At 58.0% G+C, this 20,686-nt stretch overlaps 1 protein-coding gene across 3 annotated transcripts in view; it reads left to right on the forward strand.

Moving 5' to 3' along the window:
• The window catches only part of LOC115140230 (semaphorin-4C-like), a 138,801-nt gene that overhangs the window by 99,722 nt on the left and 18,393 nt on the right, over positions 1-20,686 (forward strand). For all 3 annotated transcript variants that reach the window (XM_029678458.2, XM_029678459.2, XM_029678461.2), the window contains exon 3: positions 2,199-2,353. In XM_029678458.2, coding sequence (XP_029534318.1) covers positions 2,199-2,353 — 155 coding nt within the window. The remainder of the gene's footprint in view (positions 1-2,198; positions 2,354-20,686) is intronic.

Genomic DNA, 20,686 nt, shown 5'->3' on the forward strand with positions numbered 1-20,686 from the left:
CCCTTCATTCTATTTTCTCTTATTAGTTTAGTCTCTTCTCTTATGTAGGGACTTTAATATCTAGTATCTTTTCATAATACCTGCTAAATCTGACAGAGACCCCTCATTAAGCCACCCTACCACGCAGGCAGTCAGACTGGCCTCAGGGCTGACGCTGTGTGGTGACAGATGGGAAGTGCAGCCTGCCATAGCGACTGGTAATGACAGTGGCACTAATCATTTTAAACAACCGCCTTCAAGCTCTGCAAAATGTTACGTTATTGTGGGGAAATGTTCAAGTCACTAAGCAGGTACCCCGGAGGGTTGTTTAGGAGTGTGTGTGTTTGTGTGTGTGTGCGTGTGTGTGTGTGCATGTGTGCGTGTGTGTGTGTCAACACCAGACCTTTTCTGGCAGGGTAGAACCTAGCAGATGTGCTCTTGGCTCCCTTGAGGATCTCGTCTCTTCTCCTCTCCTCTTGTCTCTCCTCATCCAGCACACGCGCCAATACCCTGTTTATACGCTGCTGCTCTCTAGATAATAACTATATTCCACGTTTATTCCCTTCTCCCCACTGCCTATCCCCCCAAGTTTCCCCTCCTCTCTTCCTTATCCTGTCTTTCTATACCTCCATGGTCTCTCTCTTTCTCCGTCCCTCCCCCTCTCTTTTTGTCTTTGACTTAATGTCCTCCAACCCACCACCTCTATAGTTCTGGTTCGTTGCTATACCCTCAAACTAGGCCAGGAAGGAAGTAACGTGATGTCGTCACCATACATCATAACTCCTCCTGAAGGAGCTCAGGTCTTATTTTTAGAGGAACAGAAATATTATTCAGTTCATGATATCACTTTATTGAGGATTGTCTGACGTTTTGCACATGACTTCCCTTTGATAAGAGCGAGGCACGGAGACTCGACAGGGAACACAGGCGTGGATAATGGAAACTACACTGCATTTTCATTTCCGCTCTATCGGTTTCTTACTGTCTGTTGCTCTGTGTGTTTGTGTTTTACTGCATTGTGTGTGTGTGTGTGTGTGTGTGTGTGTGTGTGTGTGTGTGTGTGTGTGTGTGTGTGTGTGTGTGTGTGTATGTCTTGGGAGGATGCGTCTCTGTGTGTGTGTGTGTTGGGAGGATGTGTCTCTGTGTGTGTGGGTGTGTGTGTGTATGTGGGTGTGTGTGTGTGTTGGGAGGATGTGTCTATTCACGTGTCTCTGTGTGTGTGGGTGTGTGTGTTGGGAGGATGTGTCTCTGTGTGTGTGGGTGTGTATGTGTTGGGAGGATATGTCTGTGTGTGGGTGTGTATGTGTTGGGAGGATGTGTCTGTCTGTGTGTGTGTGTGTGTGTGTGTGTGTGTGTGTGTGTGTGTGTGTGTGTGTGTGTGTGTGTGTGTGTGTGTGTGTGTGTGTATATGTATGTGTGTGCGTATGTGTATATGTATGTTTGCATTGAGGCACTAAAGTAAAACTGCAAAAAATGTGGCAAAGAAATTAACTTTATGCCCTGAATACAAAGTGTTATGTTTGGGGCACATCCAACAAAGCACATCACTCAGTACCACTCTTAATATTTTCGAGCATGGTGGTGGCTGCATCATATTATGTGTATGCTTGTCATCGGCAAGGACTATTGAGTTTTTTAGGATAAAAAGAGTTGGAGCTAAGCACAGGCAAAATCCTAGAGGAACACCTGATTCAGTCTGCTTTCCAACAGACACTGGGAGATTAATTCACCTTTCAGCAGGACTATAACCTAAAACACAATGCCAAATATACACCGGAGTTGCTTTCCAGGACAACATTGAATGTTCCTGAGGGGCTTAGTAAAAATTTTCTACTTAAATAGTCTTTAAAATCTATGGAAAAACTTGAAAATGGCTGTCTAGCAATTCTCAACAACCTACTTGACAGAATTGAAGAATTTAAAAAAGAATAACGTGCAAATATTGTACAATCCAGGTGTGCAAAGCTCTTAGAGACTTACCCAGAAAGACTCACAGCTGTAATCGCTGCCAAAGATGATTCTAACATGTATTGACTCAGGGGTGTGAATACTTATGTAAATGAGATATTTCTGTATTTCATTTTGAATAAATGTGCAAATATTTCTAAAAACATGTTTTCACTTTGTTTTGTGCATAGATGGGTGGGGAAAAAATGTGGGGAATAATTCAAAGGGGTATGAATACTTTCTGAAGGCACTGGATGTGTGTTCCTCTACAGAGGTACTGGACAGCATGGCCAGGTTCCGGGCTCTAGGTGTGTGGAACTACACCATGGTGACTCTAGCAGAACACGAGAGGGTTCTGTATGTAGGAGCTAGAGAGGCCCTGTTCGCCCTGGACCCTAACGACATCAGCAGACAGCTACGACCTCTGGTAACTACACACAGACACACACACACACACACTATGGACACACACACCTCAGCACGGCAGACATCAACCACAACTACAACCCCATAGACCTGCTACAAGAGTGCAGTCAGTTTCTTGTGCAACATTCCTTAACAATGTTGAATGGAATTAAAGTTGCCTGATTCTGATGTCGTTTGTTCAGTGGTGGAGGGGTAACAAAATGATTACATGATTACCTATATGAATGTAATTAGGTAATTAGTCCATAAAAAGCTTAGTACAATGAAGGCTTGGTAAAACTTGTTAACGTGCCTCTGTACCTCACATCTTATATCCACTCAGACAAATGCGTCTTTGAACAGCAGTATAGAGATTGTTATTTGATTTAATTTTATAATGAGCGTTAATTGGATTGTTGTGTGACTGATAATGAACAACCAATATTTCTGTGTTGTGAGCATCCCAGTAATAAGCAGCCCACCTGTTTGCTGCTGTTCTGGTGTGGTTTAGAGGGATGATAGGGCCACTGGATGCCAACTGCCTCACTATGTCCCCACTCTGCACCTATCTCACCATCTGCTGTGTCATCCTCTCATCTCTCTCTCCCACTGTCTCTCTCTCCCCCACTGTCTTTCTCTCCTCCCACTGTCTCTCTCCCCTCCCCACTGTCTCTCTCCCCTCCCCACTGTCTCTCTCTCCCCTCCCCACTGTCTCTCTCCCCTCCCCACTGTCTCTCTCCCTCCCCACTGTCTCTCTCCCCTCCCCACTGTCTCTCTCTCCCTCCCCACTGTCTCTCTCTCCCCACTGTCTCTCTCTCTCCGCACTGTCTCTCTCCCTCCCCACTGTCTCTCTCTCCCCCACTGTCTTTCTCTCCTCCCACTGTCTCTCTCCCTCCCCACTGTCTCTCTCTCCCCACTGTCTTTCTCTCCTCCCACTGTCTCTCTCCCCTCCCACTGTCTCTCTCCCTCCCCACTGTCTCTCTCCCCAACTGTCTCTCTCTCCCCACTGTCTCTCTCTCCCCACTGTCTCTCTCCCCTCCCCACTGTCTCTCTCCCCCCCACTGTCTCTCTCTCCCCCACTGTCTCTCTCCCCTCCCCACTGTCTTTCTCTCCCCACTGTCTTTCTCTCCTCCCACTGTCTCTCTCCCCCACTCTCTCTCTCTCCTCCCACTGTCTCTCTCCCCTCCCCACTGTCTTTCTCTCCCCACTGTCTTTCTCTCCTCCCACTGTCTCTCTACCCTCCCACTGTCTCTCTCCCTCCCCACTGTCTCTCTCTCCCCAACTGTCTCTCTCTCCCCCCACTCTCTCTCTCTCCCCCACTGTCTCTCTCCCTCCCCACTGTCTCTCTCTCCCCCACTGTCTCTCTCTCCCCACTGTCTCTCTCCCCTCCCCACTGTCTTTCTCTCCCCACTGTCTTTCTCTCCTCCCACTGTCTCTCTCCTCCACTCTCTCTCCTCCCACTGTCTCTCTCCCCTCCCCACTGTCTTTCTCTCCCCCACTGTCTTTTCTCCTCCCACTGTCTCTCTCCCCCACTCTCTCTCTCCCCCACTGCCTCTCTCCCCTCCCCACTGTCTCTCTCTCCCCACTGTCTCTCTCCCCTCCCCACTCTCTTTCTCTCCCCACTGTCTTTCTCTCCTCCCACTGTCTCTCTCCCCACTCTCTCTCTCCCCCACTGTCTCTCTCCCTCCCCACTGTCTCTCTCTCCCCACTGTCTCTCTCCCCTCCCCACTGTCTTTCTCTCTCCCCACTGTCTCTCTCCCCTCCCCACTGTCTTTCTCTCCCCCACTGTCTTTCTCTCCTCCCACTGTCTCTCTCTCCCCCACTCTCTCTCTCCCCAACTGTCTCTCTCCCCCACTGTCTCTCTCTCCCCACTGTCTCTCTCTCCCCCACTGTCTCTCTCCCCTCCCCACTGTCTCTCTCCCTCCCCACTGTCTCTCTCTCCCCCACTGTCTCTCTCTCCCCAACTGTCTCTCTCCCCCACTGTCTCTCTCTCCCCCACTGTCTCTCTCCCCTCCCCACTGTCTCTCTCTCCCCCACTGTCTCTCTCCCCCACTGTCTCTCTCCCTCCCCACTGTCTTTCTCTCCCCACTGTCTTTCTCTCCTCCCACTGTCTCTCTCCCCACTCTCTCTCTCCTCCCACTGTCTCTCTCCCTCCCACTGTCTTTCTCTCCCCACTGTCTTTCTCTCCTCCCACTGTCTCTCTCCCCACTCTCTCTCTCCTCCCACTGTCTCTCTCCCCTCCCACTGTCTCTCTCCCCCACTCTCTCTCTCCTCCCACTGTCTCTCTCCCCACTCTCTCTCCCCTCCCACTGTCTCTCTCCCCCCACTCTCTCCCTCCCACTGTCTCTCTCCCTCCCACTGTCTCTCTCCCCACTCTCTCTCCCCCACTCTCTCTCCTCCCACTGTCTCTCTCCCTCCCACTGTCTCTCTCCCCCTCTCTCTCCCCTCCCACTGTCTCTCTCTCCTCCCACTGTCTCTCTCCCTCCCACTGTCTCTCTCCTCCACTCTCTCTCCTCCCACTGTCTCTCCCCTCCCACTGTCTCTCTCTCCCCTCCCCACTGTCTCTCTCCCCTCCCCACTGTCTCTCTCTCCCCCACTGTCTCTCTCTCCGCACTGTCTCTCTCCCTCCCCACTGTCTCTCTCTCCCCCACTGTCTTTCTCTCCTCCCACTGTCTCTCTCCCTCCCCACTGTCTCTCTCTCCCCCACTGTCTTTCTCTCCTCCCACTGTCTCTCTCCTCCCACTGTCTCTCTCCCCTCCCCACTGTCTCTCTCTCCCCAACTGTCTCTCTCCCCACTGTCTCTCTCCCCCACTGTCTCTCTCCCTCCCCACTGTCTCTCTCTCCCCACTGTCTCTCTCCCTCCCCACTGTCTTTCTCTCCCCCACTGTCTTTCTCTCCTCCCACTGTCTCTCTCCCCTCTCTCTCTCTCCTCCCACTGTCTCTCTCCCCTCCCCACTGTCTTTCTCTCCCCACTGTCTTTCTCTCCTCCCACTGTCTCTCTCCCCCACTCTCTCTCTCCTCCCACTGTCTCTCTCCTCCCACTGTCTCTCTCCCCCACTCTCTCTCCTCCCACTGTCTCTCTCCCCCACTCTCTCTCCTCCCACTGTCTCTCTCCCCCACTCTCTCTCCCCTCCCACTGTCTCTCTCTCCTCCCACTGTCTCTCTCCCCACTCTCTCTCCCCACTCTCTCTCTCCTCCCACTGTCTCTCTCCTCCCACTGTCTCTCTCCCCCACTCTCTCCCCTCCCACTGTCTCTCTCCCTCCCACTGTCTCTCTCCTCCCACTGTCTCTCTCCTCCACTCTCTCTCCTCCCACTGTCTCTCTCCCTCCCCACTGTCTCTCTCCCTCCCACTGTCTCTCTCTCCCCACTGTCTCTCTCTCCGCACTGTCTCTCTCCCCTCCCCACTGTCTCTCTCTCCCCCACTGTCTTTCTCTCCTCCCACTGTCTCTCTCCCCTCCCCACTGTCTCTCTCTCCCCACTGTCTTTCTCTCCTCCCACTGTCTCTCTCCTCCCACTGTCTCTCTCCCTCCCCACTGTCTCTCTCTCCCCAACTGTCTCTCTCTCCCCACTGTCTCTCTCTCCCCCACTGTCTCTCTCCCTCCCCACTGTCTCTCTCTCCCCCACTGTCTCTCTCTCCCCACTGTCTCTCTCCCCTCCCCACTGTCTTTCTCTCCCCACTGTCTTTCTCTCCTCCCACTGTCTCTCTCCCCCACTCTCTCTCTCTCCTCCCACTGTCTCTCTCCCCTCCCACTGTCTTTCTCTCCCCACTGTCTTTCTCTCCTCCCACTGTCTCTCTCCCCACTCTCTCTCTCCTCCCACTGTCTCTCCCTCCCACTGTCTCTCTCCCCCACTCTCTCTCCTCCCACTGTCTCTCTCCCCCCACTCTCTCTCCCCTCCCACTGTCTCTCTCCCCCACTCTCTCTCCCCTCCCACTGTCTCTCTCCCCTCCCACTGTCTCTCTCCCCACTCTCTCTCCTCCCACTGTCTCTCTCCCTCCCACTGTCTCTCTCCCCACTCTCTCTCCCCTCCCACTGTCTCTCTCCTCCCACTGTCTCTCTCCCCTCCCACTGTCTCTCTCCTCCTCTCTCTCCTCCCACTGTCTCTCTCCCTCCCACTGTCTCTCTCCTCCCACTGTCTCTCTCTCCCCAACTGTCTCTCTCTCCCCCACTGTCTCTCTCCCTCCCCACTGTCTCTCTCTCCCCCACTGTCTCTCTCTCCCCCACTGTCTCTCTCCCCTCCCCACTGTCTTTCTCCCCACTGTCTTTCTCTCCTCCCACTGTCTCTCTCCCCCACTCTCTCTCTCCTCCCACTGTCTCTCTCCCCTCCCCACTGTCTTTCTCTCCCCCACTGTCTTTCTCTCCTCCCACTGTCTCTCTCCCCCACTCTCTCTCCCCCACTGTCTCTCTCCCCTCCCCACTGTCTCTCTCTCCCCCACTGTCTCTCTCCTCCCCACTGTCTTTCTCTCCCCCACTGTCTTTCTCTCCTCCCACTGTCTCTCTCCCCACTCTCTCTCTCCCCACTGTCTCTCTCCCCTCCCCACTGTCTCTCTCTCCCCCACTGTCTCTCTCCCCTCCACACTGTCTTTCTCTCCCCCACTGTCTTTCTCTCCTCCCTCTGTCTCTCTCCCCCACTCTCTCTCTCCCCCAACTGTCTCTCTCTCCCCCACTGTCTCTCTCTCCCCCACTGTCTCTCTCCCCTCCCCAACTGTCTCTCTCTCTCCCCACTGTCTCTCTCCCCCACTGTCTCTCTCCTCCCCACTGTCTCTCTCCTCCCCACTGTCTCTCTCTCCCCAACTGTCTCTCTCCTCTCCCCACTGTCTCTCTCTCCCCCACTGTCTCTCTCCCTCCCCACTGTCTCTCTCCCCTCCCCACTGTCTCTCTCTCTCCCCACTGTCTCTCTCCCCACCACTGTCTCTCTCTACCCAACTGTCTCTCTCTCCCCACTGTCTTTCTCTCCTCCCACTGTCTCTCTCCCCTCCCCACTGTCTCTCTCCCTCCCCACTGTCTCTCTCCCCTCCCCACTGTCTCTCTCCCTCCCCACTGTCTCTCTCCCCAACTGTCTCCCCCTACTGTCTCTCTCTCCCCCACTGTCTCTCTCCCTCCCCACTGTCTCTCTCCCTCCCCACTGTCTCTCTCTCCCCAACTGTCTCTCTCCCCCCACTGTCTCTCTCTCCCCCACTGTCTCTCTCCCCTCCTCACTGTCTTTCTCTCCCCACTGTCTTTCTCTCCTCCCACTGTCTCTCTCCCCCACTCTCTCTCTCCTCCCACTGTCTCTCTCCCCTCCCCACTGTCTTTCTCTCCCCCACTGTCTTTCTCTCCTCCCACTGTCTCTCTCCCCCACTCTCTCTCTCCTCCCACTGTCTCTCTCCCCTCCCACTGTCTCTCTCCCCCACTCTCTCTCTCCTCCCACTGTCTCTCTCCCCCACTCTCTCTCCCCTCCCACTGTCTCTCTCCCCAAATCTCTCTCCCCTCCCACTGTCTCTCTCCCCTCCCACTGTCTCTCTCCCCTCCCACTGTCTCTCTCCTCCCACTGTCTCTCTCCCCTCCCACTCTCTCTCCCCTCCCACTGTCTCTCTCCCCTCCCACTGTCTCTCTCCCCTCCCACTGTCTCTCTCCCCTCCCACTGTCTCTCTCCCCCACTTTCTCTCCCTCCCACTGTCTCTCTCCCCCACTCTCTCTCTCCTCCCACTGTCTCTCTACCCTCCCACTGTCTCTCTCCCCTCCCCACTGTCTCTCTCTCCCCAACTGTCTCTCTCTCCCCCACTGTCTCTCTCTCCCCACTGTCTCTCTCCCTCCCACTGTCTCTCTCTCCCCCACTGTCTCTCTCTCCCCACTGTCTCTCTCCCCTCCCCACTGTCTTTCTCCCCCACTGTCTTTCTCTCCTCCCACTGTCTCTCTCCTCCACTCTCTCTCTCCTCCCACTGTCTCTCTCCCTCCCCACTGTCTTTCTCTCCCCCACTGTCTTTCTCTCTCCCACTGTCTTTCTCTCCTCCCACTGTCTCTCTCCCCACTCTCTCTCTCCTCCCACTGTCTCTCTCTCCTCCCACTGTCTCTCTCCCCTCCCCACTGTCTCTCTCTCCCCAACTGTCTCTCTCTCCCCACTGTCTCTCTCCCTCCCCACTGTCTCTCTCTCCCCCACTGTCTCTCTCTCCCCCACTGTCTCTCTCCCCTCCCCACTGTCTTTCTCTCCCCACTGTCTTTCTCTCCTCCCACTGTCTCTCTCCCCACTCTCTCTCCTCCCACTGTCTCTCTCCCCTCCCCACTGTCTCTCTCCCCTCCCCACTGTCTCTCTCTCCCCAACTGTCTCTCTCTCCCCACTGTCTCTCTCTCCCCCACTGTCTCTCTCCCTCCCCACTGTCTCTCTCCCCTCCCCACTGTCTCTCTCTCCCCCACTGTCTCTCTCCCCCCACTGTCTCTCTCTACCCAACTGTCTCTCTCTCCCCACTGTCTTTCTCTCCTCTCCCCCACTGTCTCTCTCCCTCCCCACTGTCTCTCTCCCCCCACTGTCTCTCTCCCCTCCCCACTGTCTCTCTCCCCTCCCCACTGTCTCTCTCTCCCCAACTGTCTCCCCCCCACTGTCTCTCTCCCCGACTGTCTCTCTCCCTCCCCACTGTCTCTCTCCCTCCCCACTGTCTCTCTCCCCAACTGTCCTCCCCACCCACTGTCTCTCTCTCCCCACTGTCTCTCTCCCTCCTCACTGTCTTTCTCTCCCCCACTGTCTTTCTCTCCTCCCACTGTCTCTCTCCCCCACTCTCTCTCTCCTCCCACTGTCTCTCCCTCCCCACTGTCTTTCTCTCCCCACTGTCTTTCTCTCCTCCCACTGTCTCTCTCTCCCCCACTCTCTCTCCTCCACTGTCTCTCTCCCTCCCACTGTCTCTCTCCCCACTCTCTCTCTCCTCCCACTGTCTCTCTCCCCACTCTCTCTCCCCCCACTGTCTCTCTCCCCAAATCTCTCTCCCTCCCACTGTCTCTCTCCCTCCCACTGTCTCTCTCCCCTCCCACTGTCTCTCTCCCCTCCCACTGTCTCTCTCCCCTCCCACTCTCTCTCCCCTCCCACTGTCTCTCCTCCCACTGTCTCTCCCTCCCACTGTCTCTCTCCCCACTTTCTCTCCTCCCACTGTCTCTCTCCCCCACTCTCTCTCCTCCCACTGTCTCTCTCCCCCACTGTCTCTCTCCCCTCCCACTGTCTCTCTCTCCCCAACTGTCTCTCTCTCCCCACTCTCTCTCTCCCCCACTGTCTCTCTCCCTCCCCACTGTCTCTCTCTCCCCCACTGTCTCTCTCTCCCCCACTGTCTCTCTCCCCTCCCCCACTGTCTTCTCTCCCCCACTGTCTTTCTCCTCCCACTGTCTCTCTCCTCCACTCTCTCTCTCTCCTCCCACTGTCTCTCTCCCTCCCCACTGTCTTTCTCTCCCCCACTGTCTTTCTCTCCTCCCACTGTCTCTCTCCCCCCTCTCTCTCCCCACTGCCTCTCTCCCCTCCCCACTGTCTCTCTCCCCCCCACTGTCTCTCTCCCTCCCCACTCTCTTTCTCTCCCCCACTGTCTTTCTCTCCTCCCACTGTCTCTCTCCCCCACTCTCTCTCTCCCCCACTGTCTCTCTCCCTCCCCACTGTCTCTCTCTCCCCACTGTCTCTCTCCCTCCCCACTGTCTTTCTCTCCCCCACTGTCTCTCTCCTCCCCACTGTCTCTCCCCCCACTGTCTTTCTCTCCTCCCACTGTCTCCCCACTCTCTCTCTCCCCAACTGTCTCTCTCCCCCACTGTCTCTCTCTCCCCCACTGTCTCTCTCTCCCCACTGTCTCTCTCCCCTCCCCACTGTCTCTCTCCCTCCCACTGTCTCTCCCCCACTGTCTCTCTCTCCCCAACTGTCTCTCTCTCCCCACTGTCTCTCTCCCCACTGTCTCTCTCTCCTCCCCACTGTCTCTCTCTCCCCCACTGTCTCTCTCTCCCCCACTGTCTCTCTCCCCTCCCCACTGTCTTTCTCTCCCCACTGTCTCCTCCCACTGTCTCTCCCCCACTCTCTCTCTCTCCTCCCACTGTCTCTCTCCCCTCCCCCCTCCCCACTGTCTTTCTCTCCTCCCACTGTCTCTCCCCCACTCTCTCTCTCTCCCACTGTCTCTCTCCCTCCCACTGTCTCCCCCACTCTCTCTCTCCTCCCACTGTCTCTCTCTCTCTCCCACTGTCTCTCTCCTCCCACTGTCTCTCTCTCTCCTCCCCCACTGTCTCTCTCCCACTCTCCCACTGTCTCTCTCCCCCACTCTCCCCTCCCACTGTCTCTCTCCCTCCCACTGTCTCTCTCCCCTCCCACTGTCTCTCCTCCACTCTCCCCCACTGTCTCCCTCCCCACTGTCTCTCTCCTCCCCACTGTCTCTCTCTCCCCACCCTCTCCCCACTGTCTCTCTCCCCCACTGTCTCTCTCTCCCCACTGTCTCTCTCCCTCCCCCACTGTCTTTCTCTCCTCCCCACTGTCTCTCTCCCTCCCCACTGTCTCTCTCTCCCCACTGTCTTTCTCTCCTCCCACTGTCTCTCTCCTCCCACTGTCTCTCTCCCCCACTGTCTCTTCTCCTCCCCCACTGTCTCTCTCCCCCCCACTGTCTCTCTCTCCCCCACTGTCTCTCTCTCCTCCCCACTGTCTCTCTCTCCCCCACTGTCTCTCTCTCCCCCACTGTCTCTCTCCTCCCCACTGTCTCCCCACTCTCTCCCCCACTGTCTTTCTCTCCTCCCACTGTCTCTCTCCCCTCCCCACTGTCTTTCTCTCCCCACTGTCTCTCTCCTCCCACTGTCTCTCTCTCCCCCACTCTCTCTCTCCTCCCACTGTCTCTCTCCTCCCACTGTCTCTCTCCCCCACTCTCTCTCCTCCCACTGTCTCTCTCTCCCCACTGTCTCTCTCCCTCCCACTGTCTCTCCCCACTCTCTCTCCTCCCACTGTCTCTCTCTCCTCCCACTGTCTCTCTCCCCCACTCTCTCTCTCCTCCCACTGTCTCTCTCCCACTGTCTCTCTCCCCCACTCTCTCTCCCTCCCACTGTCTCCTCCCCACTGTCTCTCTCCCTCCCACTGTCTCTCTCCCTCCACTCTCTCTCCTCCCACTGTCTCTCTCCTCCCACTGTCTCTCTCCTCCCCACTGTCTCTCTCTCCCCACTGTCTCTCTCTCCCCCACTGTCTCTCCTCCCCACTGTCTCTCTCTCCCCCACTGTCTCTCTCTCCCCACTGTCTCTCTCCCCCCACTGTCTTTCTCTCCCCCACTGTCTTTCTCTCCTCCCACTGTCTCTCTCTCTCTCTCCTCCCACTGTCTCTCTCCCTCCCCCACTGTCTTTCTCTCCCCACTGTCTTTCTCTCCTCCCACTGTCTCTCTCTCCCTCTCCCCACTGTCTCTCTCCCTCCCCACTGTCTCTCTCTCCCCACTGTCTCTCTCCCTCCCCACTGTCTCTCTCCCCCACTGTCTTTCTCTCCTCCCACTGTCTCTCTCCCCCACTGTCTCTCTCCCCCACTGTCTCTCTCCTCCCCACTCTCTCTCCCCCACTGTCTCTCCCCTCCCCACTGTCTTTCTCTCCCCCACTGTCTTTCTCTCCTCCCTCTGTCTCTCTCCCCCACTCTCTCTCTCCCCAACTGTCTCTCTCTCCCCCACTGTCTCTCTCTCCCCCACTGTCTCTCTCCTCCCCCACTGTCTCTCTCCCCCCACTGTCTCTCCCCACTGTCTCTCTCTCCTCCCCACTGTCTCTCTCCTCCCCACTGTCTCTCTCTCCCCCAACTGTCTCTCTCTCCCCACTGTCTCTCTCTCCCCCACTGTCTCTCTCCCCTCCCCACTGTCTCTCCCCTCCCCACTGTCTCTCTCTCCCCCACTGTCTCTCTCTCCCCCACTGTCTCTCTCCCCAACTGTCTCTCTCTCCCCCACTGTCTTTCTCTCCTCCCCACTGTCTCTCCCCTCCCCACTGTCTCTCTCCTCCCCACTGTCTCTCTCCCCACTGTCTCTCTCCCTCCCCACTGTCTCTCTCTCCCCCACTGTCTCCCCCCTACTCTCTCTCTCCCCACTGTCTCTCTCCCCACTGTCTCTCTCTCCCCCACTGTCTTTCTCTCCCCACTGTCTCTCTCTCTCCCCACTGTCTCTCTCCCCCCCACTCTTTCTCTCCCCCACTGTCTCTCTCTCCCCCACTGTCTCTCTCCCCCACTCTCTCTCCCCCACTGTCTCTCCTCCCACTGTCTCTCTCCCCCCCTCTCTCTCTCCTCCCACTGTCTCTCTCCCCCACTCTCTCTCCTCCCCCACTGTCTCTTCTCTCCTCCCACTGTCTCTCTCTCCCTCCCACTGTCTCTCTCCCTCCCACTGTCTCTCTCCTCCCACTGTCTCTCTCCCTCCCACTGTCTCTCTCCCCCACTGTCTCTCCTCCCACTGTCTTTCTCCCTCCCACTGTCTCTCTCCTCCCACTTTCTCTCCTCCCACTGTCTCTCTCTCTCTCTCCTCCCACTGTCTCTCTCCCCCACTGTCTCTCTCCCTCCCCACTGTCTCTCTCTCCCCAACTGTCTTCTCCCACTGTCTCTCCCCACTGTCTCTCTCCCTCCCCACTGTCTCTCTCCTCCCACTGTCTCTCTCCCCCACTGTCTCTCTCCCCCCACTGTCTTTCTCTCCCCACTGTCTTTCTCTCCCCCACTGTCTCTCTCCCCACTCTCTCTCTCCTCCCACTGTCTCTCTCCCTCCCCACTGTCTCTCCCCCCCACTGTCTTTCTCTCCCCCCACTGTCTCTCTCCCCTCTGTCTCTCTCCCCCACTGTCTCTCCTCCCACTGTCTCTCTCCCCTCCCCACTGTCTCTCTCTCTCTCTCCCCACTGTCTCTCTCTCTGTCTCTCCCCACTCTCTCTCCTCCCACTGTCTCTCTCCCCCACTGTCTCTCTCCTCCCCACTGTCTCTCTCCCCCCACTGTCTCTCTCCCACTGTCTCTCTCCCCTCCCCACTGTCTCTCTCTCCCCACTGTCTCTCTCTCCCCACTCCCCTCCCCCACTGTCTCTCTCTCTCCTCCCACTGTCTCTCCCCCACTGTCTCTCCCTCCCCCACTGTCTCTCTCTCCCCACTGTCTCTCTCCCCCACTGTCTCTCCCCACTCTCTCCCCACTGTCTCTCTCCCCACTGTCTCTCCCTCCCCACTGTCTCTCTCCCTCCCCACTGTCTCTTCCTCCCACTGTCTTCTCCCCCACTGTCTCTCTCCCCAACTGTCTCCCCACTGTCTCTCTCTCCCCCACTGTCTCTCTCCCTCCCCACTGTCTCTCTCCCTCCCCACTGTCTCTCTCTCCCCACTGTCTCTCTCCCCCCACTGTCTCTCTCTCCCCCACTCTCTCTCTCCCCACTGTCTCTCTCTCCCCACTGTCTCTCTCCCCTCCCACTGTCTCTCTCTCCCCACTCTCTCTCCCCACTGTCTCTCTCTCCCCACTGTCTCTCTCTCTCCCCACTGTCTCCTCCCACTCTCTCCCCCCACTGTCTCTCTCTCCCCCACTGTCTCTCTCCTCCCACTGTCTCTCCCCCACTGTCTCCTCCCACTGTCTCTCTCCCCACTCTCTCTCTCTCCTCCCACTGTCTCTCTCCCCCCACTGTCTCTCTCCCCCTCCCCACTGTCTCTCTCTCCCCAACTGTCTCCTCTCCCACTGTCTCTCTCTCCCCACTGTCTCTCTCTCCCCACTGTCTCTCTCCCCCCACTGTCTCTCTCCCCCCACTGTCTCTCTCCCCCCACTGTCTCTCTCTCCTCCCTGTCTCTCTCTCTCCCCACTGTCTCTCTCCCTCCCCACTGTCTCTCCCCCTCCCCACTGTCTCTCTCTCCCCACTGTCTTCTCTCTCCCTCCCCACTGTCTCTCTCCCTCCCCACTGTCTCTCTCCCTCCCCACTGTCTCTCTCCCCCCACTGTCTCTCCCACTGTCTCTCTCCCCACTGTCTCCCCACTGTCTCTCTCTCTCCCCCACTGTCTCTCTCCCCTCCCCACTGTCTCTCTCCCTCCCCACTGTCTCTCTCTCCCCAACTGTCTCCCCCACTGTCTCTCTCCCACTGTCTCTCTCCCTCCCCACTGTCTCTCTCTCCCCACTGTCTCTCCTCCCCACTGTCTCTCTCCCCACCCACTGTCTCTCTCTCCCCACTGTCTCCCTCCCACTGTCTCCCCCACTGTCTTTCTCCTCCCACTGTCTTTCTCTCTCTCTCCTCCCACTGTCTCTCTCCTCCCCACTGTCTTTCTCCCCCACTGTCTTTCTCTCCTCCCACTGTCTCTCTCCCCCCTCTCTCTCCCCCACTGTCTCTCTCCTCCCACTGTCTCTCTCCCCACTCTCTCTCTCTCCTCCCACTGTCTCTCTCCCCACTCTCTCTCCTCCCACTGTCTCTCTCCCCAAATCTCTCTCCTCCCACTGTCTCTCTCCTCCCACTGTCTCTCTCTCCTCCCACTGTCTCTCTCCCCTCCCACTGTCTCTCTCCCCTCCCACTCTCTCTCTCCTCCCACTGTCTCTCTCCCTCCCACTGTCTCTCTCCTCCCACTGTCTCTCTCTCCCCCACTTTCTCTCCCTCCCACTGTCTCTCTCCCCACTCTCTCTCTCCTCCCACTGTCTCTCTCCCACTGTCTCTCTCCCTCCCCACTGTCTCTCTCTCCCCAACTGTCTCTCTCTCCCCCACTCTCTCTCTCCCCACTGTCTCTCTCCCCTCCCCACTGTCTCTCTCTCCCCACTGTCTCTCTCTCCCCCACTGTCTCTCTCCCTCCCCACTGTCTTTCTCTCCCCCACTGTCTTTCTCTCCTCCCACTGTCTCTCTCCCCCACTCTCCCACTGTCTTTCTCTCCCCACTCTTCTCTCCTCCCACTGTCTCTCTCCCCACTCTCTCTCCCCCACTGCCTCTCCTCCCCACTGTCTCTCTCTCCCCCACTGTCTCTCTCCCTCCCCACTCTCTTTCTCTCCCCACTGTCTCTCCTCCCACTGTCTCTCTCCCCCACTCTCTCTCTCCCCCACTGTCTCTCTCCCCTCCCCACTGTCTCTCTCTCCCCCACTGTCTCTCTCCCCTCCCACTGTCTTTCTCTCCCCACTGTCTTTCTCTCCCACTGTCTCTCTCCCCCACTCTCTCTCTCCCCAACTGTCTCTCTCTCCCCCACTGTCTCTCTCTCCCCCACTGTCTCTCTCTCCCCACTGTCTCTCTCCCCCCCACTGTCTCTCTCCCTCCCCACTGTCTCTCTCTCCCCCACTGTCTCTCTCTCCCCAACTGTCTCTCTCTCTCCCCACTGTCTTTCTCTCCTCCCCACTGTCTCTCTCCTCCCCACTGTCTCTCTCCCCTCCCCACTGTCTCTCTCCTCCCCACTGTCTCTCTCTCCCCAACTGTCTCTCCCCCCACTGTCTCTCTCTCCCCACTGTCTCTCTCCCCCCACTGTCTCTCTCCCCCCCCACTGTCTCTCTCCCCAACTGTCTCTCTCCCCCCACTGTCTCTCTCCCCTCCCCACTGTCTCTCCCCAACTGTCTCTCTCTCCCCACTGTCTCTCTCTCCCCACTGTCTCTCTCCCTCCCCACTGTCTCTCTCCCCCACTCTCCCACTGTCTCTCTCCCCTCCCCACTGTCTTCTCTCCCCCACTGTCTTTCTCTCCTCCCACTGCCTCTCTCCCCACTCTCTCTCTCCTCCCACTGTCTCTCTCTCCTCCACTGTCTCTCTCTCCCCTCTCTCTCTCCCCACTGTCTCTCTCCCCACTCTCTCTCCTCCCACTGTCTCTCTCCCCAAATCTCTCTCCCCTCCCACTGTCTCTCTCCCCACTGTCTCTCTCCCTCCCACTGTCTCTCTCCCCACTCTCTCCCTCCCACTGTCTCTCTCCCCTCCCACTGTCTCTCTCCCCACTCTCTCCCCCCCACTGTCTCTCTCCCCCCACTGTCTCTCTCCCTCCCACTGTCTCTCTCCCCACTCTCTCTCCCCTCCCACTGTCTCTCTCTCTCTCTCTCCCACTGTCTCTCTCCTCCCACTGTCTCTCTCCTCCCCACTGTCTCTCTCTCCCCAACTGTCTCTCTCTCCCCCACTGTCTCTCTCTCCCCACTGTCTCTCTCCTCCCCACTGTCTCTCTCTCCCCCACTGTCTCTCTCCCCCACTGTCTCTCTCCTCCCCACTGTCTTTTCTCCCCACTGTCTTTCTCTCCCACTGTCTCTCTCCTCTCTCCTCTCTCCCACTGTCTCTCCCTCCCCACTGTCTTTCTCCCCCCACTGTCTTTCTCTCCTCCCACTGTCTCTCTCTCCCCACTCTCTCTCCCCCCACTGTCTCTCTCCCTCCCCCTGTCTCTCTCCTCCCACTGTCTCTCTCCCCTCCCCACTCTCTTTCTCTCCCCACTGTCTTTCTCTCCTCCCACTGTCTCTCTCCCCCACTCTCTCTCCCCCCACTGTCTCTCTCCCCTCCCCACTGTCTCTCTCTCCCCCACTGTCTCTCTCACCTCCCCACTGTCTTTCTCCCCCCACTGTCTTTCTCTCCTCCCACTGTCTCTCTCCCCCACTCTCTCTCCCCAACTGTCTCTCTCTCCCCACTGTCTCTCTCTCCCCCACTGTCTCTCTCTCCCCCACTGTCTCTCTCCCCTCCCCACTGTCTCTCTCCCCTCCCCACTGTCTCTCTCTCCCCCGCACTGTCTCTCTCTCCCCCAACTGTCTCTCTCTCCCCACTGTCTTTCTCTCCTCCCCACTGTCTCTCTCCCTCCCCACTGTCTCTCTCCCCCCTCCTCCCCACTGTCTCTCTCCTCCCCACTGTCTCTCTCCCTCCCCACTGTCTCTCTCTCCCCAACTGTCTCTCCCCCACTGTCTCTCTCTCCCCCACTGTCTCTCTCCCTCCCCACTGTCTCTCTCCCCTCCCCACTGTCTCTCTCCCCAACTGTCTCTCTCCCCCCCACTGTCTCTCTCTCCCCCACTGTCTCTCCCCTCCCCACTGTCTCTCTCTCCCCACTGTCTCTCTCCCCCACTGTCTCTCTCTCCCCACTGTCTCTCTCCCCTCCCCACTGTCTTTCTCTCCCCACTGTCTTTCTCTCCTCCCACTGTCTCTCTCCCCCACTCTCTCTCTCCTCCCCACTGTCTCTCTCTCCCTCCCACTGTCTCTCTCCCCCACTCTCTCTCTCCTCCCACTGTCTCTCCCCACTCTCTCTCCTCCCACTGTCTCTCTCCCCCACTCTCTCTCCCCTCCCACTGTCTCTCCCCAAATCTCTCTCCCCTCCCACTGTCTCTCCTCCTCCCACTGTCTCTCTCCCCACTCTCTCTCCCCTCCCACTGTCTCTCTCCTCCCACTGTCTCTCTCCCCACTCTCTCTCCCCTCCCACTGTCTCTCTCCTCCCCACTGTCTCTCCCCCACTCTCTCTCCTCCCACTGTCTCTCTCCCCCTCTCTCTCTCCTCCCACTGTCTCTCTCCTCCCACTGTCTCTCTCCCCTCCCCACTGTCTCTCTCTCCCCAACTGTCTCTCTCTCCCCCACTGTCTCTCTCTCCCCACTGTCTCTCTCCCCTCCCCACTGTCTCTCTCTCCCCCACTGTCTCTCTCTCCCCCACTGTCTCTCTCCTCCCCACTGTCTTTTCTCCCCACTGTCTTTCTCTCCTCCCACTGTCTCTCTCCTCCACTCTCTCTCTCCTCCCACTGTCTCTCTCCTCCCCACTGTCTTTCTCTCCCCACTGTCTTTCTCTCCCACTGTCTCTCTCCCCCACTCTCTCTCCCCCACTGTCTCTCTCTCCCTCCCCACTGTCTCTCTCTCCCCCACTGTCTCTCTCCCCTCCCCACTCTCTTTCTCTCCCCCACTGTCTTCTCTCCTCCCACTGTCTCTCTCCCCCACTCTCTCTCCCCCACTGTCTCTCTCCTCCCCACTGTCTCTCTCTCTCCCCACTGTCTCTCTCACCTCCCCACTGTCTTTCTCTCCCCACTGTCTTTCTCTCCTCCCACTGTCTCTCTCCCCACTCTCTCTCCCAACTGTCTCTCTCTCCCCACTGTCTCTCTCCCCCCCATTGTCTCTCTCTCCCCACTGTCTCTCTCCTCCCCACTGTCTCTCTCCCCTCCCCACTGTCTCTCTCCCCCCCACTGTCTCTCTCTCCCCCAACTGTCTCTCTCCCCTCCCCACTGTCTCTCTCTCCTCCCCACTGTCTCTCTCCCCTCCCCACTGTCTCTCTCTCCCCAACTGTCTCTCCCCCACCCTCCCACTGTCTCTCTCCCCTCCCCACTCTCTCTCTCCCCCACTGTCTCTCTCCCCTCCCCACTGTCTCTCTCTCCCCACTGTCTCTCTCCCCTCCCACTCTCTTCTCTCTCCCCACTGTCTTTCTCTCCCACTGTCTCTCTCCCCCACTCTCTCTCTCCCCCACTGTCTCTCTCCCTCCCCACTGTCTCTCTCTCCCCCACTGTCTCTCTCCCTCCCCACTGTCTTTCTCTCCACCACTGTCTTTCTCTCCTCCCACTGTCTCTCTCCCCCCACTCTCTCTCTCCCCAACTGTCTCTCTCTCCCCACTGTCTCTCTCTCTCCCCCACTGTCTCTCTCTCCCCACTGTCTCTCTCCCCTCCCCACTGTCTCTCTCCTCCCCACTGTCTCTCTCTCCCCACTCTCTCTCTCCTCCCACTGTCTCTCTCCCCACTCTCTCTCCCTCCCACTGTCTCTCTCCCCACTCTCTCCCCTCCCACTGTCTCTCTTCTCTCTCCCTCCCACTGTCTCTCTCCCCCACTGTCTCTCCCCCACTCTCTCTCCCCTCCCACTGTCTCTCTCTCCTCCCACTGTCTCTCTCCCCCACTCTCTCTCCTCCCACTGTCTCTCTCCCTCCCACTGTCTCTCTCCCTCCCACTGTCTCTCTCCCCCACTCTCTCTCCTCCCACTGTCTCTCTCCCCCACTCTCTCTCTCCTCCCACTGTCTCTCTCCCCTCCCACTGTCTCTCTCCTCCCCACTGTCTCTCTCTCCCCAACTGTCTCTCTCTCCCCACTGTCTCTCTCTCCCCCACTGTCTCTCCCCTCCCCACTGTCTCTCTCTCCCCACTGTCTCTCTCTCTCCCCACTGTCTCTCTCTCCCCACTGTCTTTCTCTCCCCCACTGTCTTTCTCTCTCCTCCCACTGTCTCTCTCCTCCACTCTCTCTCTCCCTCCCACTGTCTCTCTCCCTCCCCACTGTCTTTCTCTCTCCCCCACTGTCTTTCTCTCCTCCCACTGTCTCTCCCCCACTCTCTCTCTCCCCACTGTCTCTCTCCCCCCCCACTGTCTCTCTCTCCCCCACTGTCTCTCTCCCTCCCCACTGTCTTTCTCTCCCCCACTGTCTTTCTCTCCTCCCCACTGTCTCTCTCCCCCACTCTCTCTCTCCCCCCACTGTCTCTCTCCCCTCCCCACTGTCTCTCTCTCCCCACTGTCTCTCTCACTCTCCCCACTGTCTTTTTCTCCCCACTGTCTTTCTCTCCTCCCACTGTCTCTCTCCCCACTCTCTCTCTCCCCAACTGTCTCTCTCTCCCCCCACTGTCTCTCTCTCTCCCCACTGTCTCTCTCCCCACTGTCTCTCTCCTCCCCACTGTCTCTCTCCTCCCCACTGTCTCTCTCTCTCCCCCACTGTCTCTCTCCCCAACTGTCTCTCTCCCCACTGTCTTTCTCTCCCCACTGTCTCTCTCTCCCCTCCCCACTGTCTCTCTCCCTCCCCACTGTCTCTCTCCCTCCCCACTGTCTCTCTCCCTCCCCACTGTCTCTCTCTCCCCCAACTGTCTCTCTCCCCCACTGTCTCTCTCTCCCCCACTGTCTCTCTCCCCTCCCCACTGTCTCTCCCCTCCCCACTGTCTCTCTCTCCCCAACTGTCTCTCTCCCCCCACTGTCTCTCTCTCCCCCCACTGTCTCTCTCCCCTCCCCACTGTCTCTCTCCCCAACTGTCTCTCTCCCCCACTGTCTCTCTCTCCCCCACTGTCTCTCTCCCTCCCCACTGTCTCTCTCTCCCCACTGTCTCTCTCTCCCCACTGTCTCTCCCTCCCCACTGTCTTTCTCTCCCCACTGTCTTTCTCTCCTCCCACTGTCTCTCTCTCCCCACTCTCTCTCCTCCCACCTCCCCTCCCACTGTCTCTCCCCCACTCTCTCTCTCCTCCCACTGTCTCTCTCCCCCCCACTGTCTCCCACTGTCTCTCTCCCCACTGTCTCCCTCCCACTGTCTCTCTCCCCCACTGTCTCTCTCCCCCACTCTCTCTCCTCCCACTGTCTCTCTCCCTCCCACTGTCTCTCTCCCTCCCCACTCTCTCTCCTCCCACTGTCTCTCTCTCCCTCCCACTGTCTCTCTCCCCCACTCTCTCTCCCCTCCCACTGTCTCTCCCCCACTGTCTCTCTCTCCTCCCACTGTCTCTCTCTCCTCCCACTGTCTCTCTCCCTCCCCACTGTCTCTCTCTCCCCAACTGTCTCTCTCTCCCCCACTGT

This window comes from Oncorhynchus nerka, linkage group LG13 (genome assembly GCF_034236695.1).
Source record: "Oncorhynchus nerka isolate Pitt River linkage group LG13, Oner_Uvic_2.0, whole genome shotgun sequence".
In the NCBI taxonomy this organism is placed as follows: domain Eukaryota; kingdom Metazoa; phylum Chordata; class Actinopteri; order Salmoniformes; family Salmonidae; genus Oncorhynchus; species Oncorhynchus nerka.